The sequence below is a fragment of the Streptopelia decaocto genome (genome assembly GCF_964273445.1).
Source record: "Streptopelia decaocto genome assembly, chromosome: 4".
Classification (NCBI taxonomy): domain Eukaryota; kingdom Metazoa; phylum Chordata; class Aves; order Columbiformes; family Columbidae; genus Streptopelia; species Streptopelia decaocto.
In genome coordinates, this window is record NC_138658.1 from 48,617,701 (window position 1) to 48,631,522 (window position 13,822).

General features: G+C 37.5%; 1 protein-coding gene across 1 annotated transcript in view; it reads right to left on the reverse strand.

Moving 5' to 3' along the window:
* Positions 1-1,300: 1,300 nt before the first annotated feature.
* The window catches only part of TRMT9B (tRNA methyltransferase 9B (putative)), a 107,482-nt gene continuing 94,960 nt past the window's right edge, over positions 1,301-13,822 (reverse strand). Inside the window, exons 4-6 of the mRNA XM_082051698.1 lie at positions 7,931-8,085; positions 4,741-4,914; positions 1,301-3,195 (exon numbers count right to left, since the gene is read on the reverse strand). Of these exons, the coding sequence (XP_081907824.1) occupies positions 2,153-3,195; positions 4,741-4,914; positions 7,931-8,084 (1,371 nt within the window). The 5' untranslated portion in view covers position 8,085 and the 3' untranslated portion in view covers positions 1,301-2,152. The remainder of the gene's footprint in view (positions 3,196-4,740; positions 4,915-7,930; positions 8,086-13,822) is intronic.

Sequence of the window (13,822 nt, forward strand, 5' to 3'; positions counted from 1 at the left end):
CTACCTCCTTCCTAAATACAGCTCGTATTCCAGAGGTTATGAATATGCACTGGCATATCTTACCTGGAAGCAACTGAGTTTTCTTCTAAAATCCTCAAGCTCCTTGGGGAATTCCCAACAAATGAGGCAGGCCTCACCGGTCTGACATGAGCACGTTGCAGACAAGGTGTGGAGCTCAGCACGATCCACGCTGTCTCTGCAATGTGCCAGCATGGGGATTTTCACACTGTGCTTCTAAAACTGGCACTTGAGGATGCAGCAGGAGCAGCCCCTCAGCCACAGGCAGCTGGACCCAGTGATGCAGGGAATATTGCCACTTTTCTGAAGTATGGCTCAGACACAGTGTCCGAGAATCACAGCCCCAGGCTGTATTGAAAGTAATATTTAGAGTGGAATAATATTTCAGAAGTGTCAGATGCATGGTTCTGTGACCACGCTTTTATTTTCAAAAGGCTACAGGGAGTGCAAGTAGTACAGATCCAGAATGAGGAAGACAAATATGATTGTTCTACAGGCATCATTCCAGTAAATAAATCTATAATACATTACCATCTGGCAATTATGCCTGGGCAGCTATATCTAAAAATACTCAGCACCATCAGAGCTTTCTACTGAATAACCCAAAATCCATCTACTTAAGCAGCATAGACTGGAAAAGTTTAGTGTCTCACTCCTGCTGCTTTGTATTCAAAGTTATTTGTTGACTAATAGGGCAGACATGTTAAGTATGTGGGTCTCTAAAACTGCTGTATCAAAAAGGTTGATCTCTGGGGTAAATCTGTGCAGCTCCATTAAAGGCCATGAAATCACACCAACTAAAGATGCACCCTACATGAAAACCACTGACTGTAAATAAAGCCTAAAAATGGAGTAACTTCATGCTAACGAGGCAATTAGCCAAGTCCAGCCCTGCTTCAGCTGGTAACAATTACAACTTCACTACTGATCAGAAGGCAGGTGGATTTTATCCACAGCACATGCAGCTTCATATAATTAGTCTCCCACTGAAAAGGCTGAGATTATTTGGGTGTAAGGAGCTATAGGAGGGCAACTGCTAAGATCTAGTTTAGCCTGATGATGATGGGGCACCATGTCCAGTGAAATTTATGCCTTACAAGGAATGGGAAAGTTTTTTAAGAAATCTATTATTATTTAGGTCTCAAAAGACAGGAATTCATATTTTATATTCAAACTGGACTTGTATCCTCTTCCTTTCTGCATTATTTAACACACCGTTTGAGATATATTCTCATGGTAGTGAATAAGGAGAGCAAATATGACAGCTGATATGCAGTGGAATTTTATTAACTTTGTCTTTACTTCCCAGGCCTATCAAAAAGATTTCTGTACCTCAAATGTTTGATATTTTGTAACCTTTACTTAATACTGATACTGTCATGAATTCCTCTGACTTCTGTATACACAAAACTAATGAAAAGCTACAGCAAAAGAAATGAAGATAAAGTATTTGTGAGAACTAACATATAAAACTTAACCCGTACCTGAGACACAAATTAAATTATTTTTAAAATAAAGGTCAAAAATACTGTTCATAATTTCTTCTGTCATTTGCTCCTAAACACAATGACAGAATATGCAGAGCTTGTTTTGTACATAGTTTTTATCCATTAACAACTCTACTCCAAACCAAGTAGCACTGGGACCATGCTTGCTCCCAGTTCTGCAGCATGCACTCTAGCAATATACAGTCAAGTATGTTTATAGATGTGCCTATGTCTCTATTTACAGGACTTCAAGAACAGGGAGCAACATGACACATTTTCAGAGTTTGAAGAATAAAGCCTAAACTTTCTACTGAGAGAATACTTCTCATAAAAGATGCCCTGACCCTTCTCTTATAAAAAAATGTTTTATTTCTTGATAGAAAAGTATATTTAAAACCACAATTTTTTGCTAAAAGCAATATAAAACTCTCCAGTTTTAACTTCATAAAAGTTTAACAAAACATAAGTATTGTTTACTGCTTACATTCCTACATACAGACCTTCTATTAGTTAAATAAGTAGAGAGATGATAACTCAGAATTGAATGGCACACAACTACATGAGATTCAAATTCTGTGTCACACTGCACAATCACAGCAACACAAGAAGCAGCTTAAAATCCTCAGTCACTGGATTCTTTGTTCTCTTTACACCTGTGTTCCTCTCTTCTCTGCAATGATGCACCAGTTTCCATGGTCATAGCAGGAAGAAATTATCTGAAGTTCAGGCACATTCTCCTTTACCAGAGAGCACAGCTCCCCTTCCCGAAAAACGTGGTAATAACGCATGAAGGCTTTTGTATCCAACGTGGCATCAGTTTGGTCCCCAACAGACACGGCTGAATCCAAAGCAGAGTCAGTGGAGTCATTTGTTGAAGTTCTTTTGAAAAACCTGCTGGCATTAGACTTACCAATACCATCTTTATTACAACCACAGCTGTAGTCCCTGTCTTCCACTGGGCCATTTATAAATGAAGCTTCTTCGCTCTTGCTCTGAGGTGCACTTTGGTGTCCTCCATTTAACTTTAAATCCTTCAGTGCATCTGTGGCTGGTGACCACTCTGTTTTTTTGAGAGGCAGGCTTTCCACAAACACATCATCATCATCTAAACTCCGTTCTTTTAACAATGCTCCACGGTGACCTAAATCCAAACTGCAGTGTCGTGAATGCTGAATGGGTACGGTGCTGTTTGCCCATTCTCCTTCATTCTTCAGAGGCTTCATTTTGTCAGTTTGCTTTCTCAGGGCTGATTCATCAAGGGATCTGGAGAAAAACCATGAGCGAAAAGATCTTCCTAGAGCACTGTAAAATCTGTTTTCTTCTTCAGAAATTTTCAGGCAGCAGGCTCTGGATAAGCAATGGTCCGTATTGCGGGAATGTTTTGAATCAGGTTCTGGCTGCATACTGGCCTGGTAGCTGCAATCAGAGATGACAAGCTGTGCAGGGTGTATGTCTTGGTTTTTCACAGCATGCACAAACTCACCCTTATCTCCTGATTGATTCGATTCTGAAAAATGCCGTGAGCACAAGGCCTTATTCCAAGGAACAAATACGTCTTGTTTCTCAAAGTGACGATTCTTTTGTTCCATAGCCCAAACATAAATCATCATCTGGCCTCCAGGTATCAACACCCTTGTCATTTCCCTTATGGCTTTGATTCTTCTTTGTTTAGTTGAGAAATGGTGGATCACTGTGAAAAAGGAAAGGCATTATGTATTGAATATTAGTAAGGACATATCATGTTCACCTTCAACCTGTTCTGCGTGTTTAGTCATTTTTGTTGCCATATCACAAATATCACTCCCTGCTAGTCAGCAACAGTGCTTAATGTATTGGTACCACTGTGCAAGGTTCCCCCAGAATGTTCTCTTTTACATTTATGTTCAATGGACGACACCAGGAAAATCCCAAAGAAGGAAATTAATTTCATCTCAAAATAGGGATTCAAGAAAATTCAGGAATATAAACTGGAGGTTTCTGTTTCTATACATCACCCATAAAAGGTCATAGCATGACTAGCTTTCACTTAAATGTCTGGCCTTTAGGTGAGTTAGCTAATATTAAGTTTGCCTTTAGTTTTTGGGACACTTTTTTAGATCTATCTTACCGAAAACAGAAAATCTTTTCACAATGTAACAAATTCAGCAAAATGTAACATCAATAGAGAGACACTCTGTATTTTTATATCAGTGAACTTTCAAAAGAGCTACTGAGAAAATTTAGACAGAAATATTTTCCATGGCTTTAATTTTGTAGCAAGGTGCTGCCTTTATAGATTGTATTGGAAGAAAAAAAATTATAAGTATCTCAGCCTACATTGCATGTCTGAGAATGATGGGGTTTTATTACATTATGTTATGCTATTAAAATTATTCTACAAGACCTGAAATATGGATAGAGCTCACTGATCAACTAGCCAACATGAAAGCAAAGTAATATAGATACTGCTTTCATTTTAGTCACCCTTTCTTTCACCCTGCATGTGTGAAAAATACATTTAAAAATACATTTCTATCGTATTTCAAGTAGTTTGTTGATTGCTACCAATAATAATGATCATGCTTTCTATTTTTGCTGGTACAGGGAAACAGCTTGAAAGAAGTTCAAGCAATAGTAGAGCTAAAAATGTAGACTGTAACTGGGTACTCTATTTCTCATCTACCCTTTTCCACTTTATACTTCTCAAATTATGAGTAATATTTTCAAAAAGAGAGGTCAGAGGAGTTAAGATGCTGAAATGCTTCACTCATTTTAGACAACAGGCACTTTTATTGCTCTAAGTTATTTCATTACTATTCTGAGAGAATCGTATAATATTCTAAGTTCTGCTATAGAGAATGCAGGTTTTAATTTCAATGCATTTTCTGGTGAAAACAGATCCTAAGGAGGAACCAAGAGTTTATCTTGAGCACCTAATCTGTTTCAACTGTGAGCAGCCATGTTTATATTAGTTTTTTCTTGTTTAAAATGCATGCTGGATGGAAATCTTTTCTCCACAGGGTGAACAAGGCCACATATAAACAAACAAATGATCCACATACTTCCCTGGTCAACAGCACTTCTGTGCAATGGAACTAATTTTTTTTTTTCATGTGTACTACATTAATTTCAGTAATATCTGGTGTGATGCTAAGGGAACTGTTTCAAAACAAATTTAACTGAAATGAACACATGCGGAAAGGATCCCCAGAAATTTTCATTTACTATAGGCCAGAATGCATGTATGTTGTCTTACCTCCAATGGAAATAACTGCATTGAAGCACTGGTCCCTAAAGGGAAGGTTAAGGTTGTCACATACTAGAACTTCATAATCTTTCTTCCTTGCAATCTCTACCAATGGTCCACAGTAATCACAGCCAACAGTATATATCTGATTGTTGACACTGAGATACTTTCCAGTTCCACAACCTAAAGAAAAGAATACTCTTTACTAGATCAGAAGTCATACATTCTAAACACTTGCTATCCCTCCCAGAGCAGTGAAAATAATAGAGGAGGCTTTCCTAATTCTAAGACGTCCTGGAAAACAAAACGAGAGCCTGGTTCTATTAGCCCCTGCTGCTGGGTTCATTTGAACTATTTGAAATTATACATTCACACTGTGAGGAGCGTAACAGTATCAACATCACCAACTAAAACACTCATTACACAGCCCTGTATAAATGGCAGGTTATGTGCATTTCTTTGTGGAAGGAGGGTAGGTGCAGGTGGGAGGAGGAAAGAATGGTTCTGTGCAGCCACTGTTGCCTACCTTAGAGCAAAAAACCAACCGTGTTGCTTCATGCTGAGCCTTTATACAGCCTGATGTCCTGTTTCAAACAATAAGCATAAATGGGCACCCAGGAAAGAATAAGAGCAGGGTAAGCATTATGACCCTCTTCCTCAGTACCCTTCCAGCTCCCAACTGCTTTCTGTTCAAGGGATTTCCTGAAGTCAGTGGGTTTTGTGTTCTTAGTGACCTGCAATAGAACTCTCTTCCAAGTACTCCCCCAATCTCTGCTAAACCTCATGCAGTTCCTCTCCAGTGCATCCCATCTCTCTCCAAGAAATCCTAAATTACAGCTGCCACTGACACAAGTCAGAGAAGAAAATTTTAACTTCGGATACAGAGTGGAAAATAACCATGAATCATAAAAATTCCTGCCGTGTCACAGGAATTTTTGTGCGACTGCATTGTAACGCATGTAAATGTGATGAACTGTTCCAGAATGTCTTCTGCCTAAAAGTCTGTCTTCTCAAGGGCTGTGCTGTACAAAATTGAAATCTTTTAGAGTGTTCTTCAATACCATATGCATAACAGGCACTTTTCAAAATTAGATTAGGAAACATTCACTGCAGTTATGGGTCAGTAGTGACGAATAATTTCTGAAAGTTGACAGCCAAGCAACGGGGTAGCAGCTTGGCAAAGAGAACCATCTCAGTATTGGTAATTCAATTTAAAGGACTGGAGTTATCTTTAGAAACATCACTGCTTCTTGCAGCGCTGCTGCTCTCATTGATGTTAATGTGCACCATTATCTGGAGAGACAGCACAGGGACTGCTGGAGAACAGCACAACACTTGACTGGTGAAAAAAGAACATTTTTCTGCAGCGAAAAGCAAACACTATTCCTTGAAGTATCACTTCAGAGAAACAATTAATGTTGTTAATGCAGTTCAAGGAATATAAGCAACAAAACATGAAGCTTTGCATGTTAGTTAGAAAGCTAAGTTTTAAAATTAGTATAAAGTATTATTGATTACTGTGTTTGCAGAAGGAGCACAGTCAAGCGAACATTAATTGAGAAGATTCAGTTGCTTAATACATGGCTCTTGGTGGAGTGCTTTTTAATCACAGTGAAATTTTGGAAGTATTGGGTCCTCTCTGGAATGAAGCTAAATAGTGAAAACACTCCCAGTACTCTAAAAATCTACATTTGCAGGAGATTCACTTTTAAATGAGTCATCAGGGGGGTGGATTCCTTCATGAACCTGATAATAATGACCATGCTGTTGCCATTTATTTTGATTAATGAACAATAACAAGGCAATTAGACAAAATGATATTTTATTCTACTACCATTACCATGCTTCATGCAAAGCTAGCAAACCAAAATATTTTAATAAAAGGTGGTATCAAACAGGAAAGGAAATTAGCAATTGAACACCTCATTTTGAAAATGTCGGTTCCACTGGGCAACCCTTCTGCCAAAATTCACACCAAAAATAAACACAATAGTCAGATTCCTGTAGATTTTATTAAAGATAAAAAACTCATGAAAGGAATTACCTTGTGTGCCTTGATGGGAATATTCTTATTGGCAACTGTAAGCATCTACCATCTCTCTAGATGTATCACATGCATTTCAATTATTTCAGCTGAAGCTGTAACACAGTGATTTTAAGCTTTCAGCAACCACTGTGATGCCTGCTGATAAAGCCTCAAAGAACTTCAGCTAAGCTTCAAAGGACTTCTATTGAGGTGACAAAAAATATTGACTGAGAAATATCATGTTAAGCTGAGTATTGAATGAGTGTGTGCCATAGGCTATTTCCTGAGATTATTAGAGAATGGTGCAGATATATAAAAGAAGATACATGTCCAAATAACAGTAAACAAGTATTTTTGGGGGACTGCTCAACAGCAGCAGTAGAACTATATATTATCTTTTGATTAGGGCCTACAACAACTTCAAGTAAATTTCTTTTACAGGATAAGGCCAATGCATCATTTATTGTGTACATTTATTACACTTTGCTGTATAAAACATTTTATTAGTCTAAACATTGAAGAAAATCCAGTGGTGCAAAGGAGCACCTGGTTTGCAATGACGTGCTGTACAGGACAGAAGTCATAACACAAACAAAGCGAACACACCCAGACCTGGTGACTCCTAAAAAGAAAAGAAAATCAAAGTATAACTTGAATGTGTAGGGAAGACAACACCATACCAGGAAAATGATGTTTTGGTGTCCATATTCAGAATCATAGGGAGATTCTCATATCATAACTTTTTTTTTTTTTTTACTGCTAATCACATTGGAGGATTTCTCTTAACTTGAAGCCTTGATAGGAGGAGTTTTAGGAGAAAAGCAATAAATTGCAGACTAGCAGTACTTAAACCAAGAAAGCTAAAGAAACTGAAATATGAAATATTTGAGCTATTAACACCATTTTTTAAAAAGAGCTCCAGGAGAATGACAGACCACTAAGCCTGTGGGGAAACTGATAGATTAAGGTTTAGCTCAATAAAAATAAGGCAAAATATGCATTTACTGGCTAGTTGTATATGGCATGTAGTATGGGGTTAAAAACAATTTTTAAACATTTGAAACAAATTTAAACGAGTTTTAAAAACAATTGCTCTGAAGGACACATACAAGTAACATATAAACTAATAAGGCTTATAGACAATCTTTCAGGCCACCTCAAGGAACAGGTTACCTATGTCAGCAACAAGGCTGCCAGGTTTCTGCTCCAGCAGGAAGTTTCGAACACGAGGCCACACTTTGCTCTGCAAATCACTGAAGTAGGCAGCTGTGTTTTCATACACATTGTGCACATGCTGCTTTTCTAGCTGGGTAGCTTCATGTTCCATCCTGAAAACACAATGAAGAAATATTTCAAACCACAAAACACGGACTGTTGTAGCATAGACTGTAGATTTTATAGATGTGCGCAATTCAGGACCTTGTAAGTTTACATTCTTAGAATCATTACACCCATCTAACAGCCATCATATTTATAAAATGGTCTTTGCTCAAAGGATCTTATTTGATTTCATGACAGTCAAGAAAAAAATCTGAATGTATCATCTTGCCTGAGGAGTCTTATATATCTGCGTGTGCCTGTTCAATAATATGCACATTCCTAAATCACAAAATCACAGAACCACAGAATGTTAGAGATTGGAAGGGACCTCAAAAGATCATCTAGTCCAATCCCCCTGCCGGAGCAGGAACACCTAGATGAGGTTACACAGGAATGTGTCCAGGCAGGTCTTGAATGCCTCCAGAGTAAGAGACTCCACAATCTCCCTGGGCAGCCTGTTCCAGTGCTCTGTCACCCTCACTGAGAAGAAGTTTCTTCTCAAATTTAAGTGAAACCTTTTGTGTTTTAGTGTTCCAGTTTGTAGCCATTACCCCTTGTCCTAAATAAAAACACCAATGTACTAAAAGTTTATCTGCTGCAAAACAGAGCCTGTATTCAGCAAGAGTTTACAATGACTAAGAACAAGAAGTTAAAAATAGACTTTCCAGTTGTAGCTAAGGTGAGTAGGTAGGCAAACTATTAGAATGTTATTTGAAATATAGCCTGGACCCTGAAACCAAAGCCCCAGAATCATGCATAAAATATTTGTGATTTATCTGCCCTCTAGCACTGATGAGTTGGCTGATATTTTTCAGCAACAAAACCATTATTTCCCTGCTCCCACTCCATAATCTTAATTTCTTAGCAAAGTATTTCAGTTTAATGATTCATTTGAAAAGTGGTATCTTCTTATGCTTTTAGTATTACTACTAAGCTCAAATAAAACTTGAAGTGAATGCAGGCACTGAATCCCTTAATACAGAATTCTACCTCTTCCCTAAGATTTCCCCTGACCCAAGCACCAACCAGGTCTGACTTCAGTATCTGATGGAGGCTGATGAGATTACATCTCAAAGGGTTAAGGCATTCTTCAGAGCAATTCAAACAGCCTGTTTATTCATGAACTATTCCTTCCTGCTATTTCCCACTATTAAAACAGTACTCAGCAGAGATTCAAGCCTGTTTCCATACTCCTTCCAAGAAACTAAGCAACATAATATCAAGATGAACTTATAAAAGTGACTCCTTTAGCTGCATTTGAAAATTTCAGAAGAAAGACTTTAAACATGAGACCATCTTTTGCTTTCCTCAATTTTCAAATAATACACATTTTTGAATCACTATAGAAAATGTTTCTGTCACTTTTACTGTTGAAATGAATTATTATGAAAAATATTAAAAATAAAATATTCCATATAATAATGTGAGCTCTTCAAAACACCTGTACTGAATTAGAAAAATTAAATTAGAAAATGGGAGTTAATCCCAGTGACTGCAAAGAAAAACAAAGTACTTCAAGTTAAGTGTGTTTGAGTGCCTACAAGAACAGTATGTAAGACTTGATCCACTTCACTGGTTTTATGTATTCTGCTGGAGGTCAAGCCAAATTGTCACAATTATCATAGTCTATTCTGACTGTAGTATCTATTAATATCTCTCTTGAAAGCATTTCTGTTCAATGTTTTCACAATCCTTACATTCTTTTTTTTCTGGCATGATCCACAATTTTCTTTTATGGTGCATTAGGTCACTTTTTAGTGGCTGAAAATGTGCATATAGATATATATTTATATATAAAATTCAGTAACAGTATAGTAAATTACTAGTAGACACATTTTCAGTGTCATCTTGAAGAGTGGAAAGATACAATAGACTGAACAACAGAGTAGACAGTATTGAAACACAAACTTGAAATGATACTATTAATACACGTGCCAGAACTCACTCAATCAGAACTTCTCTAAGAATGCCATTTCAAGTTATGTAGTCAAACAGGATGGGTTAGTTGCAGTAATTTCAGATAATTATTCCTTAGAATCAAAAGCCCATTCTTTTTTTCTTATTTGACCCTTAAATAAAACAAATTGGGTGTTTCAATGTCTGCAGCTATCTTTCTTCTCTATCTCAAAATGTACTCTATTTTGTTGTTCAACTGCCTAGAAATCCTCTATTTATCATTCCGAAGACTAACAATCATCTATTTTCTTTTGTCATCTGATACGTTTCTTGCTCTAGTTTATGTTTTATGTTTGGTTACTATGTGGTTCAGCGTTTCCAAGTATTTTTATCTTTCCACTTGAAGCTCTTTGTCCAATCTTTGCAGTTCTTATTTAAAAACAAAAAAAGAGAGAAAGAGAGAATGTTTTCAATCATTCATACTAACTTACAAATGCTACAGAAATTCCAGTTTATGCCAACTGCAGAAGTAGCTGTCTGAACTGAAGGTTAATTTGAACATTTTACATAAACACAAAAGCCAACTTGGACTTGACTTAGAAGATGGTAAGAATTTTCCCATTGATAAAATGTTTATTATACTTTCCCTTAAATGTCCTTATTGAATTCCAAAGTAGGCTGAAATTTGGCTTAGTTTCCTACTGAATCACAAGACCATTAAGGTTTTCCTTTAACTTTCTTATCCACTGGGACTGGTACTGAGTCTTCTGCTATACGAGACATGCTAGAGACTTCCATTTATTACAACACTGCATTAGAGATTAGCATTTTTAGATACACTTACTAAACATTGTCAAGATATTAATTCAGTTACAATCTTAGAATAACAGTAGTCTACTAAAATACAGATTTTTTCATTTATTGTTTCATTACAATTCCCATTGATTGTTTATATTTTGTAGATACTTAAGTCACATGATGAAATTAGACTTGCCAATTCAATTTTCCACTCAAGATCCATAACACAATCCATTCCCTACTTGCTGCACAGTAGGGAAATGTCCTAGCAATACACCTATTCATTTCAGTGCTTACAAAAGGCAAGAAAACACTGGAGTCTGACCTGACCTGCAGCTGTACCAATTTCACACACACCTTATGTCACTGAAAGCATCAGAAACTTAGAATTATGTAACTTTAAAAGCCAAACACAACATTTTACTTTAGGAACAAAAACAACCATTATAACTTCTTTGCCTTGAAAGTACCAGACAGTGGCTCTGTTGCACACGAATTGTAGAAAATGTTCAGTTCATCCAACTTTTGGATTATATCTTCCAGGATAATTGCAAAGTCTGTTTTGCAAAGGAGGTAATGAACATCCAAGATGTCCAGAAATCCCACTGCTTCAGCAGCTGTTCCAGGTCTCATTTAAGTTACCTGGAAGCTGTCCACTAAGCCGGAAAAGAGGAGAAGAGCCAAAGGTGGTAATTATGGACACACTTTTCCCGTGCTCAATTCTTCTTTCCCTGCGCTATGCTTATGCTCCTGTCAAAGGGTTCACGCAGAGGCTGGGTGCAGAGCAGGGACTGTGCAGTAAAATGGCACCCAGCTGTTCCATCACTCTGCAGCAAGTCTCAACAGCTCCCCAAAACAGGGGTGCAGCTTAATGTCAGATTCTTGAAAACTAGCAGTTTGGATAACAAATGAAGAGTGGGATTCTCTTCCCTTTGGATGTTTCCTGGTTCATCAAGGTTCATTCATGAGACTACAACAGGACCCTGTTGCAGCTGATCTATGAAGTGAGAAAACTGGATGAAAGTTGTGGTGTAATTTCTGCTGGACTTGTGAGGAAATGGATCACCAGTCCATCATATGTAACTGTAGTATGCAAACAAAACTGTTTGAAGGTAAATAGGTTATAGTCCATTGACTCTGTCCTAATTGATATTTTCCCTCTTTGTTTTTTGGGGGTTTGTTTTCATTTTTAAAGGCAAAATAAAAAGTAAACTAAGGTATTACAGATTTCCAGGAGGTAAAATGAATTGTACAAACATATGATATCTTATATTTTCATAGCTACATATCTCACTAGAAGTTCTCTGACTCTGAGGTAATCTAATTTCTTGCTTTTCCATTAACATTTTGCAACCTTTTAGATAATTAACTTTTCCAGGATACTGCTTTAATGGTAGTCATGTTGCTTGGACATTTTCTATCACTGCTGAAGTAACAAATACATTTAATCATGTGACCTTGAAATGACAACAATCAAAAATTAAGAACTCCAGTTGCCAACATTTTAAAAAAAATCCAGATTATTTTCATTTGGGGGTGGGGCGTTCTGACAGTTTTGTTTGGTTTTGAAAGTTTCTGACTTGTAATTTTTTTACTAACTGTATTCAATACCTTATCCTCAAGTGGACAAAACAGTTGCTGGGTCCCAGATGCAAGAGGTTCCCTGACACTGAAGTGCAGGAGGTAGTGTTCAGTCCAAAAACGCTGTCTCTACCACAGCCTGCCAAAAGCTTTCCACACCTTCCTGCAGAACTTCTGAATCCCCTGCAGTCCTCCTCATCTACACCAAGTTATCCCTCCCATACACCTCAGATTTTTCCATCTTCCTCCATCTACTTAGCATGTGCTACGTCACCACCACTATTTTAATTTGATGTATAACACTGTGAAGTCTTTACCTGGCTCATGCTCAGTTTCTCCTTGCCTCTATTTCCAGGCCAGTCACAATACCTGGAACATGTTCCAAACTTTTTGTCAATGGCCTCTTGGAAGCACCTTGTGATTTTCATGGTAGTCATCAAATCCTGCATTGCTCCTATTTGTCTTCAAAGCATTTGCTCTTGATTAATTTGAGCCGCAGGCTTTCCTTTTGTCTTGTCTCCTGCAGCTGCTTTTTTTCTCTAACCCTCTGATGAGAAGCAGGAATTTACTCAACTCAGTCTGAGAGTCAGAGACGCAAGATTTCAATCTATTAATGAGGGCACCTAGTTACACTCTTCATGTGCTGATGGGAATTCTCAATCCCACTTTGGATTAAGAGAACTCCTACTTCAAAGGTCATGGAAATTCAGCACAGTTGTGTCTCTCTACGTTGCCACAGCAACATAAATCTTGGTTACGCATGCAACTCCAGGTATGGGTCCAATAACCTAATTAATCAGTGGCCTTAAATTGAACAGTATAAACCACAAGGGCCAGGTTCATGTCCCACAATACCTGCTCTCCAGGAATAACATGTCCAGCTGTAGCTGGTATTACCAGCAATTCAAAAAGTGAGACAGTTCCATTTGTATTCTCTCCCCTCATCTACAGAACAGGGAGAACTATCTATACAGTGAGCAATACTATCAGGTTGCTTCCAGCTTGCTTCAGACTTACTAGCCTTTTCATTCAATATAAGTAGCCATGGAAAGCTAAGTTAGAACCCTGATGATCACCTCTAAAACATAGTATTTTTCCCAAGCAAATACAAAAATCCTATTATTCTCCAACTGCAAAACCTCATTGCAGCCCTTCTCAAAAACAGGCCTAAGATTACAGTATCAGAACTTTGCTTACTTAGGATTGAATTTATAATCACATGATGAAATATGAAAATCAAAATAACAACATCCATCCTGATTGACAGCGCTCTCTCATTTCATTAACGAAGGCGACAAATAGGAGTATGATGACATACTAAATTGCTTCCAGATATTAATCATTATGTAAAACAGCTTTATTCATAAATAAAGGATAATGGTACAAAATAATAGGAATCCTGCCATGAATACTTATACTAGCTGCAATTAAAGTTTTGCAAGAGGATACAGTAGGAGATGATTTGCTTAC